This window comes from Glycine soja, chromosome 13 (assembly GCF_004193775.1).
Source record: "Glycine soja cultivar W05 chromosome 13, ASM419377v2, whole genome shotgun sequence".
Lineage (NCBI taxonomy): Eukaryota > Viridiplantae > Streptophyta > Magnoliopsida > Fabales > Fabaceae > Glycine > Glycine soja.
In genome coordinates this window covers 25,462,223-25,476,484 of record NC_041014.1, presented here as the reverse complement: position 1 = coordinate 25,476,484, position 14,262 = coordinate 25,462,223, and the positions used below count along the sequence as shown (strand labels likewise).

At 33.2% G+C, this 14,262-nt stretch overlaps 1 protein-coding gene across 1 annotated transcript; it reads right to left on the bottom strand.

Annotated features, from left to right (window-relative positions):
• Positions 1-896: 896 nt before the first annotated feature.
• Positions 897-8,232, bottom strand: LOC114382301 (ABC transporter B family member 1-like). The gene is made up of 10 exons (XM_028341617.1): positions 7,413-8,232; positions 7,245-7,299; positions 6,954-7,129; positions 6,544-6,744; positions 6,059-6,318; positions 5,584-5,900; positions 5,246-5,469; positions 3,550-3,923; positions 2,750-3,464; positions 897-2,664 (listed from the first exon to the last, which is right to left on the bottom strand). The coding sequence occupies exons 1-10, from the start codon at positions 7,830-7,832 to the stop codon at positions 1,381-1,383; spliced, it is 4,026 nt and encodes a 1,341-aa protein (XP_028197418.1). The 5' UTR covers positions 7,833-8,232; the 3' UTR covers positions 897-1,380.
• Positions 8,233-14,262: the final 6,030 nt, after the last annotated feature.

Sequence of the window (14,262 nt, the reverse complement as noted above, 5' to 3'; positions counted from 1 at the left end):
GTCCCACATTAGATCCTTGTCCGATTTCCAGTTGTTATATACCTTCAAATCATGCACGCAATCATATGATTTTGAAGTCAATAATGCTCGCTCCCTACAAGCCACAAGCTGATATGCACATGCACCCTGTTGAGATCTTAGGACCAGAAGAGTTATAACTACCATGATAGGATAAGTATTTGATTGCAACATGTATGAAAGAGTCTCTAGGGGCAAAAATGTCAGCTCCATGATCTTAATTCACGGCCACCACCCTCATTAGTGTAGGAAAGTGACAAAATTAATAGAATTTCACTGCCTCACCCAACATCTAGTTGTAGTCATTGTTGGTTTAATGTGAAAATTTCTAAATTCACGTAGAGAAATGTACATTGTACTAGACATTAATGTTTATTGCCCAAACAAACTTATTAATTAGTCACCCACTTTATAACTTCCACATTCATATTTTCCATGATAGTAAACGGAGAAGGAAAATCTTGTGTCATTGATGTTGAATGTCCATTTACCCCATTCTAACAGTTAACCTAAGTACCAAACACACTAACTTGGCATCTGTAACATACTGACTACTAACGGAACTATTAATGACAGATTCATTTAGCAATATGCCATATACCAATTATACTATCAGAACTATATCATTTATTTTCAGACTAACCCCTGTATATTTTTTTTATTCAATTCAGTTTCAATTTTGTCTGATTGTAGCATTTCAAATGGATTCTGAAACATAGCTTTAGAAGTTAGAAGCTTCTTACCAAGATACAGTTTATATTTGCCACAACATATATTAGTTGTACTAATATCACAATAGCATTCAGTTTTTTTCTACTCCAGTACTAACATATTCTCTCTAGTTGAAATACCTTTAACAATAACTATTACTTAAAAAGTTAACACTTCATAACATAATTTATAATTATACGAGGTACTTATCACTACATATATATTGAAATTAAGTCCTTTGCATCATCTAAAAGTATCTTTTGTACAGAACTTCAATTTTATTGATAGTATTCTTCAATAATTCGAACCCTTTTGAAGATGATGTTTGAGCCTAACTACAGACATTGATCTATCCTTGACGGCCTAATGACAGTGTTCATTGCAGTTGCAGATGCTTTAGAGCAAAGGGAACAAAGATGCAAAATGGAGGCCTTGCAAGTTCATAAAGATGGGACATCTATTTATCTGTTTCAATCTCATTGCTGTAATAATTCTTCCTTAGTAAGATTCATGAAGACAAGAAGATACATTCTTAGATGAGAGGAGATGAGGGAAGATACACAAACTATACTATGGTGATCAAAACAAAAATGCCAACAATTATATTCAGTATATGGCATATACTCCTTTTATCTTTTGAATAGCTAGCTGTTAGCCTTCTCTTTCATCATCTTGTGCCCTTGCAGAAGAACTTGAACCTGAGGCCATCCCAATGACTTGGTTATTTGTGAACTTTTGTAATTGAATCATGCGTGCATAGATCCCATCAGGGTGATTTTTTAACAACTGTGAATGGGAGCCTTGCTCTGCCACTTTCCCATCATCAATCACTGCAATGAGATTAGCATTTCTAATAGTGGATAGCCTGTGTGCAACAATGATAGTAGTTTTTCCCGAGCAGGCGCGTTCTAATGCCTCCTGAACAGACCTCTCAGATTCAGCATCAAGTGCACTTGTTGCCTCATCAAGAAGCATAAGTTCTGCTTTTCTCACAAAAGCTCTAGCAATTGCTATTCTTTGCTTTTGTCCTCCTGATAGTTGAACTCCCCTCTCACCAACAAATGTCTTGTATCCATCAGGCAGAGAAGATATGAACTTGTGTGCATTGGCAAGAGTTGCAGCCTCTATGATCTCAGCGTCAGAAGCTGAGTCATGTCCATAAGCGATGTTCTCATAAATAGTAGTAGCAAATAGGCATGGCTCCTGAGGTACCACAGCAATGTGCCTTCTAAGAGACTTGAGATTGTATTTCCTTATGTCCTTTCCATCAATCATGACCTGGCCAGATGTTGGATCATAGAACCTTTGTATAAGTGCAATGACTGAGCTCTTACCACAGCCACTAGGCCCTACTAGAGCAAGAGTTTTACCTGCCCTAGCACGAAGACTAAGGTTGCGAAAAACTGACATATCTGGTCTAGTTGGATAAGAGAAATCAACATGCTTAAGTTCTACTTCACCACGAAGGCTATCAGGGACAGGGGTAGCATCTGGATCATCTGGTTCAATCTCAGTTCTTCGGTCAAGGAGATCAAAGGCTGATCTCATGGCGTGACCACCCTTGATGAAGTCAGGAGCCAGGGTTAAAGTTTCAGCAGCACCATTAGCTGAGACCATGAGTACCATAAAAACTCGGATTGTGTTAGAGAAATCAGATATACCATGCTTCACAAGCCAAGAAGCATACCAAAGACCAAGTGCATAGGAAGCATAGAGTGCAAATTGAGCTATCCCATATCCACTTCCAGAAATTTGTCCCTTCCAAAAGCAGCGCCGCAGTGGAGTTTCAAGGTTGGAAGTGAAAAGGCCAACAATTTTCTTTTCTGAATTGAAAGCAGCAACTGTCCTTACATTGGCTATAGCCTCTCCTGCTAGTTGCGTGGCCTTGGCATGAGCAGCTTCCAGGTCACCAGAGAAACCAGTCATGAACATTTTCTGTTCAAAATTTAGTGGAAAAAATAAGTAGCTAATAAAAAATTGGATTACTAAGCATGCTAGAAAGAAATGTGAGAAAGCAAACCTGCAAAACTGTGGCTGCAACAACAACAGGGAAGACAGCTACTAGTACAAGCGCAAGCCGCCATTGCAATACAAACCCTGCAGTGCAGGCAACTAGCATAAGTGCAGTGTTCTGCACAATTACTGAAATCCTGTCTCCAATGGCTGATCTGACATTGTTGGCATCAAGAGATAGCCTTGCTGCAATCCTAGCACTCTCATTTTCCTCCTGATCAAACCATGCCATTTCATTTTTAAGCACAGCAGTCAGCATTTTCTCCCTTACTCGTTTTGTAAGATTTTCACCAACAATATCCCAGAAGGAGTGCTGCAATGTGTTGAAGAGGAGTGCAGCTGATGATAGTCCAATCAACAAGTAGCAGTACTTTTCAATTTCTTGGATCATGTGTCTGTGATTTGGATTGTAATAGACACTGAGGACAGCACTAAGGACATAAGCAAAAAATGCACTAAGGGATCCACAAACAACAGATCCTACAGAACCAATTAAGGCATAAAGCCATTCAGGAGAGTTCATTTTTGCAAGTCGCCAGAAGGAACTAGCTTGATCTTTGAAGGCAAGCTTTTCAAGCCTGTGATTTGGATGAGATGCATCAAGAGACAAGCTAAAATCAGATGTAGAGAAGTCAGATAATCTGCGTGGGTACGGTGATCGACCATAAGAAGAATTCCGTGCAATTATAGGTGAGCTTACAGAGTTTCTGGCACTTGAAGGCCTGCAAATGAACACGACCTCATCTTAAAACATATAATATATGAGTATTTAAAAGAATGCCAATGTTCAATATTGGTGAAAGCTACCTTGCACTACTCTTTCTGGCATTATTCATAGAAGTTTCATGTGCCATCTCCTGCATCCGGATAAGCTTGGCATAGACTCCATTTTCACCTTTGGCAAAGAGCTCATCATGAGTTCCAATTTCAGTAACACTTCCTTGCTGAAGCACAGCCACAAGGTCAGCTTTGCGAATTGTGGAGAGTTGATGAGCAATTACAAGAGTTGTTCTACCAATCATGAACCGATCAAGGGCATCCTGAACCAGCTTTTCTGATTCTGAGTCCAATGCACTTGTTGCCTCGTCTAGGAGAAGAATTGCAGGGTTTTTCAGCATTGCTCTTGCAATTGCTATTCTCTGCTTTTGTCCTCCTGAAAGTTGCAGCCCTCTCTCCCCCACCTGTAATTTCAAATAAATTGCATATTTTTACCTTTTACTACTAGTTCAACTACTGTTATTTTCTGAGAGCCTTACAATAAGGGAGATGTCATTCCAGTACTAGATTTTCTTTTAAATCTATCAGCAGTTTCTGTCTGTAATATATAAATTTATCATATTATTATATGGTTCCTTCTGTAAGTTTTACTACCGCACGGGGATGTAAAAAAATTATTGAGATAAGAGAATAAATTGAAATTCTGGTTAAAAGTAATTCAATAACAAATTAGAGAGCATCACATTGAATAGTAGATAATGCAAGATTTTTCTATAGCATATGAAAAGGTAACGTCAACACAAAGTATTTATCTGTTTTATACAATGAGTATAATGTCAATCTTCATTTTTTGTTTTCATGTTCTGTGCATCTCCAGGTTTGGTAGTTATTCTCTTTTAATTAAAAAGTAATAATTGATATCCAATTCCTCTGTATTCCCGCACATGCATTGTTGACCTAACCATGTTACCTTCTGGATCTTTTTAAAATGCATTGTATGACCAAACACTTTCTGGCTTTGACTTTTAAAAACCCCATTAAAAAATAATGGGGTTGGCTTGTTGACCAAATAAATCTGTCCTAACTAAAATAATAGAGATTGCAATTATAGACCCCCAAATTGTCCAACTAAACAAGAAACCTGGTCAAGATCCGTATACTTGGGGGTTTCACATTTTACTATGATAAGCTATACTCTTGTACCTTAAACAACTGCAATAAAGTCTAGAGACATTATCCTCTTTCTAAATAAATGTGTAGTTACCTACTATAATAATTACGTGATACATCGTGTCTATTTCATTTTTCTCTTTTGATCAAGGCATCGTGTCTATTTCAGTATTTCTACTTACCATTTTTTCTTGTTTACTAGCATATATTTCAATTTAAACATTTATTTATGCTGAAGTTAAGATCCGTATACTTGGGGTTCGCACTTTACTATGATAAGGCTTTGCTCCTCTCTTGTACGTAGCGTAACTGTCATAAATTCTGAAGACATTATCCTCTTTCTGTGAAAAGTTAGTTACCTACTGTAATAATTATGTGACACATCTCTATATTTCTGCTTTCCAATTTTTCCATTTAACCTATATAATATTATATTATTTAATACAAAGTGGCTTGCAAATTGCAATGATGGAAACCAGGCATGCTTGATGTGAATGATGTGATTGATTTTACAGGACCATTAGGATGGTTGATGATCAGCCACCATCACAAGTAACAAGTATGCATTTTTCACTGGACCAATTTCACAAAGCAACATTAGTCTTAGTTGGCTAACCTGAGTTTCATAACCTTCGGGAAGTTTGATGATGAAGGAATGAGCATTAGCCACTCTTGCAGCTTCTTCAATCTCAACCTGGTTTGCATCAGGCCTACCCAAGAGTATGTTTTCTCGAATTGTGGTAGCAAATAAAGCAGGCTCTTGACTCACTAATCCTATTTGCTGTCTCAACCATCTAAGCTTCAATGACTTAACATCATGACCATCTAGCAATACTTGTCCTGCACAATATTGAAGTTAGTAACAAAAATCACATGGTCAGAATCAGATCATGACTAACTAGTAACTACCACAAGTTGATTTTCAAAGACATCTGAATGAGTTCACAGTTTTACCTGAAGAAGGATCATAGAATCTCTCAATGAGGGACACAACTGTGCTTTTACCTGATCCACTGCTTCCAACCAAAGCAATGGTCTTGCCAGCAGGCACATTCAAGGAGAAATTGTGAAGGATCATAAACTCTGGCCTTGAGGGGTAGGAAAAGTCCACATTTCTCAGCTCTACTAGTCCTGTAACACTCTCTAACTCCAAACCTGATTCACTCTTTATGTCTATACCCGGCTTGTGATCAATCACACGAAAAATCTTTGCAGCAGCAACTCTTGCCTTTGTAAATGCAGCCATGCTGGGTGCAGACTGGCCTAAAGCCCTACAATAATGAACAAAAACAAAAAGTCTTAACCCACTAGATGAGGTCAGCTTCTGGGCCTTAAGCCCTGTATGGATGAAATTCTAAATTACTAAGGCTAATCAGTTTAACCACTAAGGTTTGCTAAAACATGAAAATTCAGAGAAAACAGTACTCACAATCCACCAATCATAACAGAAAACATGGTGGTAATGGCAAGTCCTCCATTGGTGTAGTGGTGCCTAACCAAGTAGCCTCCATACCAAAGCAGAAGAGCATAGCAACAGAAAACAACAAAGTAAGTGGCCCCCAATCCCATTCCCTTTGCAAATCCAATCCTGTACCCAATCTTCTGTGCAATTCTCAACGCAGATGAATAGCCCTGTAGTGCTCTAGTCTCCCCAACAAACGCCAACACCACTCGAATTTGAACAACAGTCTGCAGGCAAATTCAGCCCAATATCAGCACCCCCCAGATGCAAAAAGCACAGACCAACACAATGATCACAAAGGAAAGGGGTCCTCGCGATATAAGGTTGACCTAGTGATTGGGAAGAGAAGGGAGCAAAGGTCGCAGATTCAAATCCCCCCAACTGATGTTTCTAACAAACTAAGATTTGCCGATTAAAAAAAATAAAAAAGGAAAGGGGTTCCTTGGTCTTACCTGTTCCACAATGTTACCAGCTTGAGAAAGAGCTTCCTGGCTTTTACTAGATAGTTTGGCCAAGGTGGTGGTGTGAATGCCTCCGATCACTGCTATTATAGGGACCACAGCTAGGGTAACCAGTGCCAATTGCCAAACCGCAGTGAAACCCACAACAAATCCAGAAACAAATGTAGCCATGTAGTGAATGAAATTACCCAACTGAACACAAAGCAACCAGAATCAGTAACTAACCATATTAAACACTAACAAGTAGTCATACCAACTTGGCGTGGTATGGCTGACGGATAAACACGTCTCTCAAGCATGCGATCAAAGACTCGACTCGATTGACTGTTGGGAGAGGTTAGTCTCTTAAATGAGACTACATAATGCAAAAAACAACAAAGGCTCATGTTTTTGAGCTTCACCTTCTCGCTAATGGCATCTTGTACCATAACAGCATCAGTGTTGATGGCAAAAACAACATCAGATGTCCTAACCTCGGTGTCAAAGAATTGAATGTCCTGGTCCAACGCTGCCTCAAGATACCTGATCCTCATCCTCGTTGATTGCCGTTCACCTGTCCACATCCAGCACGAAATCTCTGCAACAACGAAAACCAGATTAACTTCTTTCCACATTCACACCACCCTCTAAAAATTCCAAGAAACAAAATTCCAAATTTAGAATAAATTTTTGAAATTTAGAGTGAAACTCACCTGCCCACGAGGATGCCCATATAGCAGCCCCCACCACCAAGAAATAAAACGCATACTGCAAAGTGCAAACACAAAACCACAAACAATTCCAATTCTCAGAACCACCAAAACCATCAAACTCTGAACTATGCTTCGAGTTTGGTATAATAATAATAATAATATCATTACCTTCACCACTTCCTGAGTCATCTTGTCCAAGTCATTCGCATTGGAACCAAAGGAATTCACAAGATCAGCAAAGAACCGAAGAAAAAGTGGCAACGAACAGCCATGTACAAATGCTCCAACAGTTCCAATTGCCATTAGAATGTAATCCAACCCATCGGCAAATCTGAAAAGCTCACCAAACCCAACAGAAGCAACAGTCTCGCCCTTCTTCTTCTCCCCACCACCATCACGAGTACCATTAGGAACACCCTCTTTCTTTTCCACCGAAGAAGCCTCCTCCATTACCCTTTCTTCTTCCAATGTTGGGTTGGATTCATGTGAGTTAGAAACAGGAGCAGAAGAAGACATAAGCTCAAGGCCTTGCATTTCAGACCATCTCCACTGCTCAACTGTCTTTATCTCCTCGGAATTCTGTGCCATTGCAAAAACTCAAAAACTATAATTCCTTAGCTTTATGACCCTTCTTTCTTTTTATTATTATTATCTCACTCTATTCTTCTACCTGGCTTTTATTGAGCTCATTCTGAATTGTAACTCTCTCTCTCTCTTGTTATTCTTCATTCTTCTTGTTATTTGTGATGGGGGGGAATAGGAATGGTGTGTTGTTGAATTTAACGTTGTTGGTGTTGTAGTAGCAGTGTTGTGTGTTAGTCTTATCTTGTAAGAGTGGGAAAAGGTGGTGTTTCAGTGGGTTAATGTTCAGTTTGCTTCTTCTGTAAAGAAAAGAAAACTCGGAAAGTGAGAGAGACAGAGAGAGTTTTCCGCCCGACAAAAAACACTGTGTGAAAACTTGAAGATGGGTTTTTGACTGGGAACATATTCAAACCAGGGTAAGAAAGACTATTTTTTAACTGTTTGGTTTTTAAATAAGTGATTATTGTAGATTTCCATTGCTTACGGTCTTCCACTCAATTTGCTTGTCCTAATCCAGAAATTCTATTTGGGAATGTATTCCTTTGAACAAAACTTATGAACAGTGTTTTTGACATAGAAGACATGTAGCATTTCTAGGAACTAGGAAGTAATGTTGTTTGGGTTTGATTTGATTAATTATTATGAAGGTGAAACTCTCGTTATGCAAACAAGATGATTCAGAGTTAAGAGTATTGTTTAAACTGGAACAAATTATGAGTTGATCACACTCTAAGTAGTATAAATTGTGTTTAAATATTTTATATTATATACGAATTAATAGTCAAATTTATTTTTGAGGATGTGACAGAATGATAAATTGATTTTTAAAAAATAAAAAATATAAATTTATATTTTGAATGTATAAAAAATATAATAAATTAGTCTTAATTGGTGAGACTATTTTATTATTAAATTATAATATTTAAAGATTAATTTGATATTAAATTAGATTTTTTTATGATCAATTTATTTTAAGTTATAAAGTTTAAGTATTAATTTGTCATTAAATTATCTATAAGATTAATTTATCGTATTTTTTTTATGACTAAATTTAAAATTTTCATTTTCTAAATTTTCATTTTTATTTTTTTAACATCTAATTTATCCATATCTCACTTTTAAGATAAATTTTACTATTTAGCATGATTTATTTATTTAAAAAAGTTACATTCTTCATAAAGCTCTAATTTTATTTTAAAGCAAGAAAAGTAATTATCATGTAATGCAGGTCAAGATTTTATACTTCAAGAGAAGTGATTTTAACTAAGATTTTCCAAGTAACTATTATTAAAGTCAAGAAACTAAGTAAAACTTTTAAAGTAATTAAGATTAATTTTTTTTATTCTGTTTAAAGTGTTTTTGCAAAATTAGCAAATTAAAGCACAGTTATATTAAAATATCATACACAATATTTAATAATAAATCAAGTTGTTTTATAATCCGTATACTTGTAACAAAAAATTAAAAATAAAAATTCTGTATAGTGAGAACTGAGAAGCAATGATGAAAACGTATTAAAAAATTGATTTCACCTGCTAAAATGTGGTTTAAAATCTGAACTGTCATTCACTGCAATTAGCATATCTGAAACTTCAGCATCACTAAAACCTTGTAAAACAGTCCTTTTTTTAATTTCTTCAAATAAAGTATACGATTCAACAAAATTGTCAGGCAATCGTCGACTTATCTGGGGATTCCTCCGAAAATTGATTCTTTATTGAAAATGACGGTAAATTAAATTATTTGTTTAAGGGAGATAACTATCTAAAGTCAGAGTGGAATTAAAAATGTTAAAAAAATTAATCATAATTAAGCTTCAAAAATTAAGCATCGTGTATTACATTACATCACGCTTTGGCTTTAATTAGGCTAAAAAATAACATGAGATCTGAGACTTCGACACTGTTAAATACTTAAATTCCTTAAAGTTGAATTAAAGAAGAATTGAAGTCAGTAGCATCATGTCAATAATTAGATCAATGTACTAGGATAACTAAATAAAGCAGCTTTCGAGAAAATATTTAGGAAAAGATACTTACGATTAGAGAAAAATTAATGGAAAATCCAATTTAAAAAAATAGTAATACAACTAAGATTACAGAGGAAAAAAAAGTTAAGAGTTGGATTTCTTTCTCCGATTCCACGTTTGCCGTATAGACTTGGCTTTGAGGATCTGTTCTCTGTTCGGTGCCCTCCACCCTAGGGCATATGTCCATCTCAAGAAGGAGTTGGACTCCAAAATAAATGAATTTATCCTTAGAATTTGAAAGTGGCAATGCATTTTTTTGTTGTTGTTATAAGTACATTCCACTCTTGATGTATAACTATATATATATATATATATATATAAAAGAAAATACAATATTTTAATGTACACATTGTTATATCTATTTTATTTTTATAATTACATTCATATATTATTATTTTATTCTTATAATTACCTTTATAAAACCACGTATTACCATCTATTATCTTTAGGCATGGGGTGTATGTTTTTCCCTAGTTTATTATAAAGAAAATGTTTGATGATTATCCTATTTGTTATCCAACACTTAAAAAAAAGAGAAAAATATATAGATATGTAGAATTTATGATGTGATAGAAAAAAATAAAAAATAAAAGAGATATTAATTAGGTATTTAAAATGAAAATAATTTATATATCATGACTCATTTGATAATAAGTAAAAAAAAAACATCTTTGTTATGAAAAAATAAAAAAATATTTTCTTCTTTCAATTTTTTTACACTAAACTATTTATAAAATTATCTTGCATTTTTTATCATCTATTTTTCTCCAAATCAAACAAAAATTAGAGACGCCTGAAATCAAAGTTAGGACTTAGGAATAGGAAGTTAGAATAACAGCAGGTTAGTAGAATAGAAAATATTTTGTGGGAGAAGAAATCGTCTGAGACCCATACGATCACAAATAACGTGGACGTGATATTGATATGACACACAACTACTACAGACTGTATACTCTTCTTAATATGGGAATTGCCCATTGCGTGCATATGATGGATTTTTAAAAAAATTACGAAATTAAATAAATCATCTTTTAAAAGACGATTTTAGATATAAATAAATTGTGTCTTAAAAGATGATTTGTCTTTTTTGTATATTTTTATTTTTTAAATTATGACAACTAAAAATTATCACAAATTACTTATAAATAACTATAAATTAATTCGTTAGATATAAAATAAGCAAATTGTTCATTTTTGTGACGGTCAAAAGAAGTAATTTGTGATGATTATTCACAATTTAAAAATAAAATAAAAATAGAAAAGAGAAATCATTTTTGAAGCCTGATTTCTTTATATATGAAATTGTCTTTCAAGAGACAATTTATCTATTGGTTCTAATACCAATAAGAAGAAAGAAACAAAAACTACCAAGAAAGTCCAAAACTAAACTAAAACCAATAAACTCATAACATACAATTCAAGCAAGAAAACATAAAATTCAAAAGCGCAAAACTATAATAGAACGCAATTTCGTGGTTCAACCAATATGACCTACACTCACGGGAAGGAGCAACTCCATTATGAAACAAAATCAATCAGATACAACAGAGAACTCCTTTGTTTTGCCTCCTTTAATTCAATAAGAACTCTCCGCAACAATCCAAGCCTCACACTATGTTTCTTTCTCTTCCCTATGAACTCATTTTTTCCTCTTTATGTTTATGTTTCTCATGACAATCCTAATCCCTTTCACACTAATAATAGTTAATTACACTTACATAAACATCCCATGATCTCTATTTATAGATCCAAATCACTAAGACGTAACAACATAAGCCTAACAAAAAACTCTCAATAGTTTGATCCGTATCAGATTAATGGAACAAACTGTTTCATTTGATTGGGTATCAGACTATCCTTGATTTGATTACAACAAATGATCCTCATCAAAAACTGAACATCTATCTGCTTGAACAACAAATTTTGTCACACGTAACATTACCCATTTTGGTAATTAATTTGAAAAATATACTATTTTGGTAAAAAAAAAAAACCTACATATGATAGGTAAGCCACACATATAGGGAAATGGAAAATGTATAACCCCTGTAGTAATATGGTAAATTCAAACAGAGAAAGTCACTCTTGACTGTTATATTGTTACGTGTTTGCTTCAATTGAAAGTTGAGGAATGAAAATGAAAGGAAAATAAAAGTAAGTGAAAGTGGATTTTTAATTAATGTTGTTTGTTTGAGCTAAATTGCATATGAAAGTTTTAAAAATTAGGTAGAGTCCACTGACTGTACTTTCATCGCAAAAAATGAGGTGAAAGCTTGTGAAATACCCAGTAGAATCCACGAGTATATTTTCATTTCAAAACAGTTCCTCCTTTAAACGATCCCTCGCATCTGTCAGTTGGAGCATTTAATCGATTTTGCATGTCAAACAAAATTAGTTGTTTTGCAAAGGCAAGCCCGTAATCTGTTATGCCTATGCCTTCTATTAAAAAAAACTACTTTCCACATGCATAATATGCCTATTCATTTAAAATGATTTCGTTTAAAAAATATATATTTTTAGATGGGGCTAAAAGAGAAATTCTTAATGCTTAATTTTTGTTTTTTCTTGTCTTATCCACCTAATAACTTTAATTCAAATATTTCATTTTTTTACACTCTTTTTAATCTAAACTAAATGGACTTATTTTTTTTTACTCTTTTTCTATTCTCTTTCATTTCTTTTGTTCTTCACACTATCATTTATTTTCATCTCACTTTGTTCACCCATATTATTTATTAACCCATCTATTAAATTAACTAATTAAGTTTTCCCCTAAAAGTGATTGAATCTTTTATATTATTATTATGCGTAATTTTATAATTTTAAATATATGTTTTGATTTATATTTTTACATTTTATTTAAATTATTTGTGTATATTTTGTGTATATGTTTTTAATTTAAAAATGTATTTCCTTAAAACACACTCACAAACAAACTTGTATCTCCTGAATTTGTGTAAGCATTCTTGTGATTGTATACATTTAATTTGTTCAATAGCTAGGGGATAGACTGATTTTGCGGGTTGACTTTGTCACCTCTTCCGTTCTATTGAACATTTTATTTTATTGGAGTTTCTTTAATGCATTTTATTGACATTTAACATTTTTTATATAAATAAAGAAATTGAGAATAAGTACTAATTACTATGTGATTTACAATAATTTATGTTTCATGCTCAACTAAATGAGTTAGACTCCTTGGTGGTAAGACTTGATGGGTCAAACTAGTTTTTTTTAACCTAAAATTTAAATTTTAATTTCTTAATTTTGAAAAATGATCTTTTTAATTTTCATGATTGATTTTTTTGCAGTTCGGATGTACAATTTGAGGTAATTGTTTTTTACTAGGAGGGAGACTACAAAAGTATTTTTAGAATTCGAGAGACTAAAAAAGAAAATTAAAATTTAAGGGGAAAAAATAATAATGACTCAAATTTGAGTACCAAAATTATATTTAAGTTTTTAAAGAAAATCAAATACATATTGCTTTGATCAAACATCTAGTAACTAGAAATTTTAAAAAAATGATATTGTTTTCATTTGAATGAATTGAATTTGAGATCACATGTTTAAAAAACATTCAATCCGAATTAAACTCTGTTTTACATGTAAGATTATTCTATAATTAGTTACATATGTATTGATGAACTTATAGGAATTAAGAATTTGTTATCTATTATGTATTTATATTTTAAGAAATTGTAAAATTATCTTTAGTTTATAATTTTTAATAACCATTATAATTAAGATTTTTTATTTTGCATTAGAAATCAAATCGAGATTCTCTCCAAAAAAAATAAGTAGTATTGTCAACTAAGGTATACTAATTACATACTCTTTAACTTACAATTTGTTCATAACAAAAAACTTACAATTTGAATGTACACTTTGAACTATATTATAAATTAAATATGATATGTGATGTTTGACGTTGAAATAATTGGCGTTTTTTATAATTTATTTTAATATTTATAGTCACTTTTTCAAAAACCGAAAATCAATTCAACACAAACTAAAATAAATTATATTAGATCAGATTAAATTTGAATTTAAATTAAATGAATTAGATGACAAAAAATAAAACCAAAATAATAAAATTAAATAATTTCTCATCTCAAAATCGATGCAATTTAACGCAGACCTGTGAGATCTAGCAATTTAAGGCATATAAAGGTTGCTTCATTTTGATTTTTTTTTTTTTGCTTCATTTTGATTTACTCTGGCTAAACACACTTACTCAGCAAACATTTTATTGGTTATATATTTAGAAAAGACTGAAAGAGTGCTGAGTAGTGATTACTAATCCTCCCTCTGCCAGAAAAGAAAAAGTTGAGATTCAAACCCGACCATTATATTAATCTAACAAGGTAATCAATATAAAAGTGTCAGTCTAATTAAATATAATTT

Excerpts from the sequence above, each read along its gene's own strand:
- LOC114382301 (XM_028341617.1), bottom strand. The coding sequence starts at position 7,832 with ATGGCACAGAATTCCGAGGAGATAAAGACAGTTGAGCAGTGGAGATGG. Across the intron at positions 7,300-7,412 it reads TGACTCAGGAAGTGGTGAAG|TATGCGTTTTATTTCTTGGT; the intron begins GTAATGATATTA and ends TGCACTTTGCAG. Across the intron at positions 2,665-2,749 it reads TTGCAGCCACAGTTTTGCAG|AAAATGTTCATGACTGGTTT; the intron begins GTTTGCTTTCTC and ends AATTTTGAACAG.